This window comes from Grampus griseus (genome assembly GCF_964374135.1).
Source record: "Grampus griseus genome assembly, chromosome: 1".
Lineage (NCBI taxonomy): Eukaryota > Metazoa > Chordata > Mammalia > Artiodactyla > Delphinidae > Grampus > Grampus griseus.
In genome coordinates this window covers 109,071,841-109,086,753 of record NC_139017.1, presented here as the reverse complement: position 1 = coordinate 109,086,753, position 14,913 = coordinate 109,071,841, and the positions used below count along the sequence as shown (strand labels likewise).

General features: G+C 44.3%; 1 protein-coding gene across 1 annotated transcript in view; it reads right to left on the bottom strand.

The window, feature by feature from the left end:
• Positions 1-14,913, bottom strand: part of MCOLN2 (mucolipin TRP cation channel 2) — a 61,023-nt gene that overhangs the window by 13,337 nt on the left and 32,773 nt on the right. Inside the window, exons 7-11 of the mRNA XM_082657455.1 lie at positions 14,121-14,220; positions 8,878-8,990; positions 7,539-7,688; positions 6,271-6,372; positions 6,045-6,167 (exon numbers count right to left, since the gene is read on the bottom strand). Coding sequence (XP_082513581.1) covers positions 6,045-6,167; positions 6,271-6,372; positions 7,539-7,688; positions 8,878-8,990; positions 14,121-14,220 — 588 coding nt within the window. The remainder of the gene's footprint in view (positions 1-6,044; positions 6,168-6,270; positions 6,373-7,538; positions 7,689-8,877; positions 8,991-14,120; positions 14,221-14,913) is intronic.

Sequence of the window (14,913 nt, the reverse complement as noted above, 5' to 3'; positions counted from 1 at the left end):
AGAAGCCTGCGCACTGCAATGAAGAGTAGCCACCGCTGGCATGGACTTATACACACTACCAAATGTAAAACAGATAGCTAGTGGGAAGCAGCTGCATAGCACAGGGAGATCAGCTCGGTGCTTTGTGACCACCTAGAGGGGTGGGAGGGAGGGAGTGGAAAGGAGACACAAGAGGCAGCAGATATGGGGATACATGCATATGTATAGCTGATTCACTTTGTTATAAAGCAGAAACTAACACACCATTGTAAAGCAATTATACTCCAATAAAGATGTTAAAAAAAAGAGTAGCCCTCGCTCGCTGCAACTATAGAAAGCCTGCACGCAGCAATAAAGATCAAACACAGCCAAAAATAAATAAATAAATGAATTTATAAAACAAAATACTGTACGTTGAATCCATTTATCTTCCCTGCTCTACAATCTAATAAGGTCTGTCCGTTCCTATGATGTTTCTCTGACCCACTCTTTCTACTCCACTCTGATGTCAACACTTACATACTTATTACAGAAACCTCCAAGGAAGCCTTCTTTACTTCAGCCTCTTCAGCTTCCAGTCCAAGCTGCAGTAAAATCTAAACTTCAGAGAATATAGCCTTCAAGGTCATGTCTCTTGCTTAACAATATTCAAAGTGTGGAGGCAAAGCAGAAATCCAAACCAAGAAGTTTGGAGTAAGGTTCCTCCTTTGTGTGGCCTCATTCCATCCCTTCATGGCAGTATTAACATCCTGTGTGTGCCCCCTTCTCTCACAACACCCAGCCATCTTCTCCGTCTTTAAATCATGGGATTTATCCTCTTCATCTGGTATGTTCGTTGTTGTCTGTGTCCGATGAAGCCAACGGTGAAGGGCCATTTCAAAGTCTGCATCAAGACAGACTGCCCTGGCAGCTCTAGTCTGCTCTCTGTGTCAGGAAGAACCACAGAGGAAACTACTGGTTGATCTTCTGATTGTTCTCTACACGCTTCTCTGTACCCCAACCAACAAGCAAACACCAGGTCCTACCCTCCCTGCTCCATGGCTGGATGCTTGGGGTAAAGTCTGTAACCAAGGGAGGGTACATAAATGTACCCCAAACAAGAATCGTGCCCATGGTCTCTCTGAACAGCAGTACTAAAGTCGCTCTCTACAGAGATCTGGAGGGAACATCCATCTGAGCAAATCACTTATTAATATGCAGGTAATTTACCAGTAAGACAGCCAGCTCCCAGACTAAATAGTTTCCATCCCCACCACTAGCCTTAAGACAATGAAATTCAAGTTGGTTTCTATGGACGTCAATTACAACTCTGACAGCACCATTAATCATTCATATTTCTCAGAGTTTCTTTTGGAATCTGGCCAATTCCTTTCTGTAGTGTCAAGAACCCCTACAAGTCTGTGTTTCGGGTTCCAGAATTGCAAGTTGGTGGGCACAAAGCAAATTCATCCCTTAGTTTCCTGTGTAGTTACTTAGAATCAGTCTAGACACAAAATCCATCTCAGCATTAATGTTATCCAGCTCCCTCTTCTCTGGGCATGTGAGATTTATTTTAACCCACCAAAAAGTTAAACAGAGACCCAATAAGGTAAGTCATTGGAACATACTCTATCATTTCGTCCCACAAGAAGTGGCTGTGAGCCAGTTCCAGTGGCCAAAATCCATAGTAGAAATCAGCTTTTAAAATACCCAAGGTGGAGAACAGTATGGAGATTCCTTAAAAAACTAAAAATAGAGTTACCATATGATCCAGCAATCCCACTACTGGGCATATATCCCGAGAAAACTCTAATTCGAAAAGATACGTGCACTCCAATGTTCATAGCAGCTCTATTTACAATAGCCAGGACATGGAAGCAACCTAAGTGTCCATTGACAGATGAATGGATAAAGAAGATGTACATATATACAATGGAATATTACTCAGCCATCAAAAAGAATGAAATCATGCCATGTGCAGCAACATGAATAGACCTAGAGATTATCATACTAAGTGAAGTAAGTCAGACAGAGAAAGACAAATACTATATGATATCACTTATATGTGGAATCTAAAATATGATACAAATGAACTTATTTACAAAACAGAAACAGATTCACAGACACAGAAAACAAACTTATGGTTACCAAAGGGGAAAGGCTGGGCGGGGGGGAGAAATTAGAAATTTGGAATTAACAGATACATGCTACTATATATAAACCAGATAAACAATAAGGACCTACTGTATAGCACAGAGAACTATATTCAATATCTTATAATAATGTATAATGGAAAAGAATCTGAAAAAGAATACGTGTGTGTGTGTGTGTAACTGAATCACTTTGCTGTACACCTGAAACACTGTAATCAACTATACTTCAATAAAAAAAAATTAGAGACTAAAAAAAATACCCAAGGTAAGGAGAAATAAGGTCCTAATGTGCTTCTGGTCTAGAAGGACTGCATTCATAGGAAATTGTTTTTTGGTTCTTACAAGCTTGTAAGTCCTTGGAAAGCAGATACTGTTGTGTCTCTGTTTCTGGTTCACTCAGCAAACTTGCTGAGTCCTTACCATGCTCTATGCACCACACTCAACACGGGCAATACAAAGAGCAATAATCCATGGTCCCTGCCCTCCAAGAACCTGGGCTAGAAGAACCCGACAGTGTTTGGTGCATAGTAGACATTTAATAAATATTAAATGAATATCTCCATAAAGGGTCCTCCCAGGTTCCAGAGGAACATAGTGAGAACCCAAGCATTTGTTCCACAAATGATAATTTTGCAGTTGAGCCAAAAAGAACTTTCATTTGAATGAAAACATAACCTGCAATGGCTTATGTCAGAGAAGGACATAAAAATCTGCTTCAAGAGCTGGTGCTAAGAACCTCATGCAGCATTCAGATAAAACGTTTTAACCAGCTAATAGTTGTTTCGAATAAGAGAGGTGCTTGGCTAAAAGCAGAGGCCTTGAGAGCACAAATGTAACACGGGTGCTGCTGAACTTTTACCGAGGGCAGCAGCCAAGTCCAACGATTTTTCAGTGCTTTGCCTTCTCATCTGTAAAATGGGGACAATGAACGCAAGACAATGGTTTATTCCTCGGAAAGTCCTCGGGGAAACGTCAAAGCCACATGAGAGTAATGTTCCTCCTTCCCTCATCTTGAATTATTAAACATCAACAGTCTCCAGCCCGCCGTGCCCAGACATTTTGAAAGGGCGCTGTGCCAACACCCATTAGTGCTGGAGTCAACATTGGTGGGACACTTCTTGTATTTTTATACTCTTTCAGTTGAACCATTGAAATCCGATGTCTAACCAGAAAATTCAAAGCTGAAATGTGAGATTCCTGCTGCCATATAAACAGCAGGGTGAAATTCTAGTTTTCCTGATACCTCCTCTTTAGAGTTTTTTGTTTGTTTTTTTAAAGAAAGAGTTAGCTTCCACACCCAAGCTAGCTGTGGTTCTAGAAATTCTAGAAAATGCTCATGGTGCTGTTTTTCAAGGCTCCAGGCAATCCTGAAGGTCTTCTGATTCAACAGATACTGACTGACTGGCAGAACCTGAAAGTTCCGACAAGTTGGGTTAATTTGGAGAGGGACGTGCAGGGGCAGTAAACATTTCTAACTTCAGACTCAAAGAAGAAGTAACACAGAGAAGAAAAGCACATAAGTCCAGATCCAGACTGAAGGTTTTCTCATGCTACTGACTAGTGCATTCACTGAATTAACTCAACTCCATTTCCGCAATATATCAGCCTGGCTAGAGCTGGGAGACGGAAGCCATCAACAGACCTGCTAGACAGCCCCAGAGATACAGTTCTTATCTCTCTACTCCTCGGGGGGAGAGGTGAAAGGCTGGCATTAAGTAAGAGACACAAGTCAAGAGGTGAAACGTCCAATATGGCAGCCACCAGCTACAGGTGCCTACGGAGCATCTGATGCGCAGCCGGTCCAAAGTGAGATATGCTGTCGGGATAAAATACACACCACATCTCAAAGACTAAGTACCTAAAACAAGGAATGTAAAATATCTCAATGTTTTATATTGCATACAGGCTGAAGTAATATTTTAAACATATTGGGTTAAATAAAATACATAATGAAAATCAATTTCATTTGTTTCTTTAAAAATTTTTTTTAATGTGACTACTAGAAAACTTAAAAGGATAGACATGGCTCGAACAGAACTGAACATATGAAAATGCAGTCAGACTCACAAAGCAAACAACATCATTGTTCACAAGGTAACCTTGATGCAAAGAAATAAGACTGATTACTTGGCTTTCCTCTCACGGCTGATCTACTCTTGAGTCAGACTGAATGCTCTCTTGTAATGGTCTGTTTTAGATAATACCAAGAAAAGAAGAAAAGCCCTACGGGGTATTGCTCAAAGCATGTGTATTAGGGTCAGGCAGACCTGGGTGTGCGTCCTATCTCTGCCATTCACTAACTATACAACCTCAGGAAAATTAACATATTAAGATCGCTATTTTCTGTCAAAGGATATTTCTCCACAGGGCTACCGGAAGGGTTAACCTAGCAAGGGAGGTAAAGAACATGGGCACCATATCTACCTAGCACACAGCACTTCAGAATGGTAGCTAGTTTAGTGAAATTCAAGCAACATTTTCTGAGCACCCTCCAAAATAATGATGGCGTAGGGAAGGCGGAGGGCAGCGGAGATAGGACCGCTTGATTCACGGGCCTCGGAGGCTCAGTATTTATGCCGCGTGGCGCAACACTGCTCTCTAGTGGCAAAAATGTGGCAAAGCAGCCAGACCATAAAAGAAGCGAGGAAGAAAAATGTACATTTTCCTGGGCACTAAGACAGTTCTCCGGATCAGAGAGATAACATCGAAGAACAATTTTTACTCATGAGTCACCTTTAAAGCAGTGGAATGGAACTGGAAAGCAATAAGATTACCAAGATTTACTAGTAACCCAGAGATTAGCACTTTGTTGATTATACCGTTTCTCAGATAGGAAAACGGTAATTCTCTTTGGCCATATTAAATGAAACACTTAAAGAGGAGCAAGCCTGGGTGGATGCCAAGTTACTGAGATTTATTTTAGTAGGACAATACCGAACGTTTGAGTTTTGTGGACTGCTCGATTTTTGTGAAGAGTTTGTAAACTAGATTTGACTGTGTTTTGTTTAATGCAACGACCAAGGTCAAAACTTAAGGCTGAGCTGTTATACCAGCATCATTATATTTTTACTTCTCTCCTGGTAGAGCACCTAAGCCAAGATAACAGTACTCTGGGCTATCGACGAGATTAAATGAGAGAGAAGAGAGAAATGCTTAGTATAGCATCAAGTGTTAGCTGCTATTAGTTTTATTTTTGTTGTTTCTGTTGTTCCGACTGCCAGAGGCCCATGGAAGAAAAACTGTGAGATGCAGTCATTGCTTTTACTTTTTTTGGTTTGAAAACAAGGCCTACCTCGTTTCATTTCCTGCTGTATCTTTGAATCAAATTTATCATTTTAAAACAAGAACAGCTGAACATAACTTTGATGTCCTTGAGCTTATGATACTGACTGAAGTCCAGCAATAGTTTAGAATTCAGATACTGACCTTTAATAAGGCACTAAGAGGACACTGAAATCAAAACCACCTGCAAAGGCAAGATGTGTTATCATTTTAATCATAAACCTAACATGGTCATTCTGGCCAGTCTTTATCCTCCTCCAGTCTCCTCAGTTAACTTGGATGAAAACCTTAATACTTTGAATTAGAAAGATTTTGTAATACTTTTCCTCATTTAATGTTCATTTTTATTACAGTGATCTCACGTCCAAACACTTCTTACTTGGTGACAGGCTGGGTTCATATGTGACCCCTTAAGCCAGACCCAGACAACCAGGAAATGCGCTTTCTGGTTCCCTGCAGTTCTTGTTTCAATATCTCGAAGCCACTTCAATATCCGGAAAAGGGAAAGAAAAAGAAAACCGATGCAAAGATACATGCTTACTGACGTCCAGGTTATGTGCTGGAGAAAAGTGGGATGAAGGTCAGTGCTGGAAACCCACATTTAAGGGTCTCAAGTGCTTCACGTGTAGAAGGAAGAATGAGGCTACACACCTTGTCATGATATGGTCCTAAGACAATCCAGCCGCAGAAGGTGTAACCCAGATAGATCATACCGGCACATGCGCAGAAGCGAAGAACTTTTGGCAGTGAGGCTTGCATTGTTAAAATGAGCACCTGAAAAAAATCAGCACAATGGGGGGGAATTAAAAAGTAGCTACTAGAGCCCAAAGAAATGGACCTCAACCCCAGTGGTGCTACCCAACAGCCACATCCTTACATTATATGCTTGGAAGTAACCCAAGTATCTGATGACGCCGACCCAGACAAAGAGCGTAGATGTTCCAAGCAAAATGCTGCACAGATCGTAATTTGTGAGATTCTAGGGAATGAAAAAAACAGGCATGAGTAAAATATTCTACTCCACTCAGCTTATGAATCTCGCTCTAAACTGACAAGAAGGGACCGCCTGCCTCTCTACAGTGATTCTGAGAGTTTTCACACTGAAGAAGGAAATAATACAGAGCACAAATTCCAAATGTGTTCCTCATTTCCTTTTAGTATTAAGATTGGTTGAACTGAATTCTTAGTCAAATAGTATCCTGAAATAGAAATTGCATTTACCACTGACCTAGGCACTAAAGCACATAAACTAATGGTGTCTGTTAAATATCAAACAATACCTTTCAGCTACCTTTGAAAGAACGCTCCAGCGTGATTTGCCAACAGTTCCTGCTCTCAAGGACTCTAACTGAGGAGACGCACACACAAGCGTAATTCTAATACAATACGCTGTGTGCAGTGACACAATGCCGGGCTTGTCATGGAGGGCTTCCCGAGGGCGTGACCCCTGAGCAGTGCTGGGCCTGGAGGACAGGCTAGGGGAGTCTTGCAAGCAAACGGAGAGAGGCTGAACAGGGCCCAGTGCTGAGAGCTCGCAAGACGGGCCAGAGGGGCGGCACTGAAGGGTCAGGGAGAGCGAGGGCGGGAAGGGAAGGCAAGGAGGCAGCTGCAGCGATCGAGGTCAGAGAGGAAGACGGCCTGAAGGAAGCCGAAGCAGTCAGGCTGGACAAGACGGAGGTACCTCGAGGTCAGGAGGGAAAGCTGGTAAGATTTGCTAGCTGACGGCAGAGCACGGAGGAGAGAAGTCAAGACTCAGGAGACTACATCGACTAAGTTACCCAAAGAGCCAGGCGCCTAGAGGCACTCAAATATTCCTGCCCTTGCGCCACCCAGCAGAGCCCCCATCACTCATGGATGGGCACCTCGGCTCTTGACGCGATGGGTTCAGGGGCCAGCTGCTGCTTTTGCAACTTAAACAAAAACAAAGCCCGCCCAAACCACCAGTCTTCTCCAACTTCAGTTCCTATTCTGAAGATGCTGTCAACTTTCCTAGAGGCTATTCACAGGAGTATCACCTTCCACAGAACAGCCGCTTCTTCATTTTCCCTTCATGAGAAACCAAGTCGGAGGAGGCACTGCATATCTTACCGTATTTGAGACCATCCAGAAGAACAGAAAGAAGGTTTACCATGGGCTGCCGCTTACCTTGGCTTTAATTTCCATTTTTAATATGGATCCGATTATCGACATTAGGTCGCTGACAATCACCAGGATATACCATCTGTTGATGAACTCCCATTGGTCGGCGTTACACACGCATCGCTTGTACTTCTCCAGGAAGAAACTTAAGAATCTCTGCGGCAAACATTTTAAAAAGCATTTCTTACAAACCACACCGCCCTCTGGAAGGAGAAAAGCGCGAAACAGTGCTCTCGCCTGTCCAAAGACACGGCATTGCCTTTTCCAATGCGATGGATCCTCACTTGGAGGGTGGAGATTACAGCCCACACCTTCCTCCACCATCCACCCCGGCTAGAGGTGAGCATGCCAGTTAATTAAGTGACTCAAACACGCAATGCTGTGCTCTCCCTCCAACAGACTCTTGTTGAAATAGCTAACACAGAGAACATTCCAAACACTTCACATATTTTCAACGCATTCAACCAGGCGACAACCCTACAAACTAGGCACCATGGACACTTCTTTCCAGAGGAGGCAACTGAGACATGGGGCGGCCAAGCCAGGACTTGAGTGTAGGCAGTCCGGCCCCCGAGCGTGTGCTCCCAAAGTGCCACCCTCGCATCGGCAGAACCCAGACCCCGGCTTTGGATTCAGAATGTCAAGCGGCTTGTGGGGTGCGGGAGGGTGGCTAAGAGAAGTGGATATTTACAAAACAAGTCGACACAGGCCAAGCCCTGGAAAAATAGGGCTTTCCTCTACATATGGTGTTCTGATGACTTCCTATGTCCACTGACCCCAGTCTGTATTTACGTACATGCCACACACCAGAATAAGATTTGTGGTGAGCTAGAGTAGACATTCACAAGAGCCCCAAAGGGTAAAAAGGTAAAATGAAACTCAGGGAAGAATTTTTAAACTAGTTTAAATAATAGAATAAAGTCTTTTATGCTTCATTAGAACCCATTTACCATGCCTCCCTGTCAGAATGAACTCTGATTTGAAGACAAAAGATGAAACCCACCCATGTTATTACTCTGTTCTTAAGATCACTCCTGAATTTAAAAGGGTCTCATTTATTCTAGAAGCATTCAAAAGCTTGACCATTCACCACTGTGCATCTGTGCTTATTAGCTCAGGCTTAAGCAGTTATGATCGTCTGATTCCACCTGACATGCCGGGAGCTTTGACGCACTCTCTACACCCCAGGTTGATAATGCCTCATAGCGGGACAGTCACTCAAAGGAATCCAGTTCAGTCAAGGGCCCCAGAAAGGGCAGGATGACCCAATGTCAAGGCCCCACTGTTTGGACAAACTGCAGGGGGAGGTCAGGAAGGGAGGGAGGAAATTCCGACACACACTTACCTTTCGTAACCTTAGACCCAGAACAATGGATCTTGTGCACAGAATAAGAGATGCCAAGCAAATCACAATGACAAATGCATCGAACACCAGGACATACTGAGTATTTTTCTGAACTGAGAAACGAAAACAGAATTCAAATGTCAAACACACCTTACTTGGGAATAATTTACAAACAAGATGGCAGCTGGAAAATAAGATCAAATGATAAACGCATCAGAAACAAATCACGCTGCACTCATTCAGAGGTTCACAAACAAGGTAATCATTCCCTGATGTCGAGTTATACATTTAAAAACATATAAATTCTTAAGAGATGTACTAAAGTGTATTCATAAATATTTACTCTAGAGTGGAATTCAGTAGAAGGCGGTCCATTTGGGCTCCATTCAAAAGAGGCAAAACTACTGACATACTCTGAGTTCTTTCACATAAAAACAAACATCAAGTCCTCCATTAATGGGGGAACACACGTTTTAAAGTCCCACCACTCAGAATCCCCATTTCTGCTTCTCAACCTTACTCTGTACTTTCCCAGCAAAGAGTGCCAATTCAATACGCTTTTTCTGCATGTGGGAAAAAATCACTTCTCAGAATGAAAGTAAGGAGAGTAGTAATCAGATTTTTGCCTTGGAACACAGTAACACAGGGAAGGCACTGGAAGAAGATGAAACTAACCTTCGCTTCTCTCAGACTTCATGGTATTGTCCCAAATCCCAACCACGGCTCTCCCCTGCCCGGCCCCTGCTCACCCGCTGTGGTCTCATCAGCTGCCGCCTGCTGCCTTCTCCCGGCCCCCAGCTTCCCCACCCTGAGGCCACTCTCTTCCTCCTTCCCTGCTCCTACCAGGTGCTGGAGCTCTCTCCCTCCCTCTCTCCTCTCTCTCTTTCTTGCCTCAGGGACTTCGCACATGCTGATCCCTCTGCCTGGAACAGCACCCCTCCCCATCACACATGGGGATTATTCAGCCTTGGGTTTCAGACTGAGTATCTTCCTCCCCACAACAGCACAGGACAATTCTCTAAATTCCCATCCCCACCAGCCCTCCCCCCAATACCCTATCGTAGCCCTGCCCATAAGTATACACACCTACATCTCCATTTACTCCCCTCTGCTTGATGGTCACTGAGCTTATAGTTGTGTTTTCAAAGACAGCACAGCAAGGAGCACAGAGACAGTGTGAAATGAAAAAGGACACAGTCTCTGGAGCCTGAGACCTGGGTCTGAATCTCCAGCCTGCACTCAGAAGCTGTGGAGCCTTGGGGAAGTTGCCTCAGTTTCCTCATCCAAAAAATGGGTAGAATGAAAAGAATACCTATATTATAGGGCTGTCGTGAGGCTTAAATAAGTTCACACATGAAAGCACTTGGAGCAGCCCCATGCACACAAGAACAGCAAACTCAGTGGTTATCATATCATTCAATGTCCATCTCCTCCCGGACATGATTGGCTCTGGGAGGCAGGGACCGGGTGTGTTTTATTCAGCATGACAGTGCCTGTGCTTATGTGTGTCCCCATAATGCTTCAGTACGCTTACAGGTAAGTGCAGAGACCCCAGCAGAGCACAGGAAGACCACTGAATAATCTCAGTCAGAACTCGTGAAGGTCTGAGCGAAGTCAGAGGCAGAGAAGGCACACAAAGATGAGGCACAAAGTGGCGAAAGATGAAGAAGAGAGACTCGACCTGGTCTTTAATGGGACTTAGGGAGTAAGGAAGGACTGACCAAGAATGACTCCTTTCCGTCTGGGGTCAACTGAGCTCAGTCTGGACATTCATGACAAGAGCGGACAACTTGCTGGCAGTTGAAAACATGGGTGTGGACACAGCCAGTCAGAGAGATGACAGAGCAGAATGCACACTAGGAAGGATGGGAAGGCGGGGGAATTAGGAGAGGAGATGCACTCAGGAACCAGATGGCGAAAGGCCAGGGGAGAAGGAAGCAGCGCTGGGGACAGGCAACCTTCAGGAGAGTCTAAAGTCAGGGTGTTCCACAGCGACACCTCCGCAGAGAAGGCATTTAAGAGAAAGATGGGAGTGTGTCCACGGATTTAGCAATAACAGCGGCCCGGGTGTCTGAGGGCAGCTCATCCTAACCCTAAGTGGGTTAGGAGCATGACCAGCAAGGAAATGTAATTCACTGAGCGAGTTATTTAGCCTTGCTAAGCTTCAGATGCCTCGGGTACCAAAGGGGAGCATAGCTGTACCAGCTTCACGCGCTGTCAGGAAATCAGGTCAAACAATCCCTGTTGAGTGCTTGTCAGTGCCTCGTACGGAGCGCTTACCTCCACCTTTGGCCGTTTTATCCTTCACAAGTTTAAGTTATCTGGAAATACCATCTAATGGGTAGGTAGGAAAACAACCTGACCAAAACCCAAGACCATTTTTGGGGGGAGGAGCCATGGAATGAGGCAGAGGGAAGAGGGGCAGTTCTTGGGAAGATGGGACCGCAATCTTAAAAAAATGCAAGAACAGCCTCGAGTACCTTCCTTTCTGACCTATGACTAGAACAAAATTTCTAAGATTACTTGAATTGGGCCTTATTTACAGATGGGAAAACTGAGGCCCAGAACTAGGAAGATAAACCGTCCCTCCTAACAGAGAAATCAGTATTGTATTGTTTCAATTTGATTTATTGAGAAGACTAGTTTGATGTGGCTACAAAAAGTTATCTTATAAACATCATAATTGCTTTCTTCTTCTACTGAAATTATGTTATTCTCACAGGAACAGTTCCTAAACCTGGGTTTGTATAACACTAGTCCAGAGAGATGCCTCTGGAAATGTGGTTAAGAAAATCCTACCCCACCCAGTCCTTCCAGGGGCCTGAGAAGTCCCACACACACCACCACTGCCGCCTGTGTGACCCTAACCAGGGCTTCCCACACTTACTAAACCCCATTTCCCTGGGACATACGTTTACATCACCCATCAGCGGGGAGTTCTGTCCATCAGGACATACCTCCTCCAGCTCCCATGCCCAAATGGCTACATTTATAAAATCAAGTTAATGTGAAGATTAGTGGCACACTGGGCATGGGTATTAGAAGTCAGAAAAGGCAACTTGAAGTTTGTATGTAAAAATGCGCACTCCCTTATATTTCCGCTTGAGATAACATAGGTAATGACAAGAAGGAGAGAGAAGCTTCAAGGTCAGCACATGGATGTGAATACACCTCAGAATGTTTTGCAAATAGCACAAGGATCCCCCCAGCCGTCACCCTTGCCTTTGTTCTACTTCCCCAGAACCAGGGCAATCAATCCATCAGACAGCTTCCTATACAAGAAAAAAAAAAGTCCATTTCCTAAGCTGGTTTCCAAACTTCAGCTTTTTAAGACTTGTCACATCATCTTAAATTTGTGCTCTCCTAGTGATGGCGCAGCCCTGGGAGAAGCATATATAAATGTCAGTGCTTCTAGCTGTGAGATTGTGTTTCTCCTCACTGGCCACAGGAGGGAGCCAGAGCGCCTCTCTTCTGAGCAAAGGCGAGGACAGCTCCCCCAATATTATAAGGACGCCCGTGGAGAGGAAGGAAACCTTGTCCTGGCAAACGTGTTTGACTGACTAACTTATTTGGTCAAATGACTATACCAAACCACATTTCCTATTTGACAAGGGTTAGCTTTTATCACATAAAATGGCTGCAGCCTACACTCGGACTTGGAAGACACGTGTCTGACTTGCGCGTTTCTGCTGGGGAGAGTGTGTCTGCTGCGGAAGAATACCCACTTTTAAACAGAAACTAAAACTGTGTACTCTGATGAGAGGCTGGAGTCAGCTAATGGGACTAAAGAGACAAAACTTCAGGGGGCTTCCCTGGTGGTGCAGTGGTTGAGAGTCCGCCTGCCGATGCAGGGGACACAGGTTCGTGCCCAGATCAGGAAAAATCCCACATGCCACGGAGCGGCTGGGCCCGTGAGCCATGGCCGCTGAGCCTGCGCATCCGGAGCCTGTGCTCCGCAGTGGGAGAGGCCACAACAGTGAGAGGCCCGCGTACCAAGAAAAAAAAAACAAAAAGAAGCCAAAACTTCAAAATCATCAGGACATATTAGGCAACCGAAAAGCAACAGGCCACAAATTGAGTCTAATTTAAAACTAATATAAAATAGTTAGGAATCCCAGGTATTTTACATTTTATTTTGTTCTGATAATCTGGTCAAAGGCAGGTTCAGTTAAACAAAACTTGGAAATGAAAGAATACTGATCACCCATCATTAACATCATCCCAACCCCCGCAGTGAGAATGGGGTCTGAGTAGCCCACTTTAGTCTGTGGATCAGGAGGTATTTCCTGAGTAATGACTGAGTAAATGACGCAGGTTTGTCCAGGCTGCTCTCTGGGCTCTGAAGGCCTTGATCCCACTCCACTGTCACAGGCTCAGATCAAATCATACCTTCTCCAAGAAGCATTGCTGGACTCTATGTCTCACTCTGTCCCCGTCAAAACGAACCTTTGCTTTCTTTTTTTTTTTTTTTTTTTTTTTGCGGTACGCGGGCCTCTCACTGCTGTGGCCCCTCCCGTTGCGGAGCACAGGCTCCGGACGCGCAGGCTCAGCGGCCATGGCTCACGGGCCCAGCCGCTCCGCGGCACGTAGGATCTTCCCAGACCCGGGCACGATCCCGGGTCCCCTGCATCGGCAGGCGGACTCTCAACCACTGCGCCACCAGGGAAGCCCAACCTTTGCTTTCTTGATGCTCATATCTTCTGTGCCTCCACCACTTACTCCTAGTCAGGACACGCTAGAGATTTTATAAGCATGCCAGTGCCCCTCACGAAAGCGTTTTCTTTCTTTTCCAGAGCGCCTACAAATACTGTGTGCCAACTGTTGTTCTCAGCGCTCTGCTTTACATACTCATTTAATACTCGACATGCTGGAAGGTAAGTACTATTATTACCTTCATTTTGCGGAGAAGGACCCTGAGACAGAGAGGGTAAGCCATGTGTCCAAGATCACAGGTACAGGAAACAGAACCAAAACTTGAACCCAGGTAGTCTGGCTCCAGAAACTGCTCTTAACCGCTGGGCCACACGACCTCTCCTACAAGGTCTGTAATCAACATTTGCTGAACTGAACAAAAATGCAAAGCTTCGGGGTATGCTTAACAGAAGCGAATGCTCAAAATGTGGTTTTTTGGAGCCCTTTATTCTTATCATCCTCCAAATAAACCATTTATAGACCCTAAATCCTAAAATGAAGTGACAAAAATCTTCCATAATCCACCATGGGCAAGCATATAACATACTTACTAGATCCGGAGATGTTCAAGTCTTTACATTCCTCGATGTTAGCGTCACTGTCAAAGTAGATTTTGATTTTGCCACTGTGAGCTTTATTGTCAAAGATAATCTGGAGATACAAATTGACGAAGAGGTTACGGCCCAGCAGAAAGTATGACTGGTTAGATCAGTTCTGCTTAAAATATCAATGGCATCCAGATAGCGTGCCGATCCAAAGAGAGTTAGACTGATGAAAATGTCCTCATCCCATGATTCCTTCACAACTTCCTATTATTAATGAAAAAATGTGGTCCAAAGGGGGAATGCATGAAATTCTACTCAAAGCACATTCGGATTCAGAGAAATTCTAAAGCAAAACAGCCAACCAGTCCAAAGAACAAAAGTGAGAATTCACCACCAATTTTTGACAAGAGAACACAAAGACCTCGTTTATTACACTGAATGGAATTTACAAGCATTTGCCTTAATTTAGTCCTTTGGGTATGAAACTCTAGATGTTCACTAGGCTAGAAATTATTTTTCTATTTGCTTCAAACGCTATATATATGTTTTGAGAAGTGCTACATGGGCTTTCAGAAGTGGCAAAGATTGCTCCAGGGTTATGGGTTGAATTTAAGATTTCCAAATGCCCTCAATCTTCCACATTATGTTTCAAGCATTTAAAGTTTATAAGTGAAATATGCAGCGTATTTTAGGGGCTTTCCTGGGGGGAAATGAGGCCTTGAATGCCAGGGCTAGTGAAGTTTGGTCCTAGCTCATAGGTATAGAAATGAGGTCTGTATAGCTTAATTCTCGAATCTCT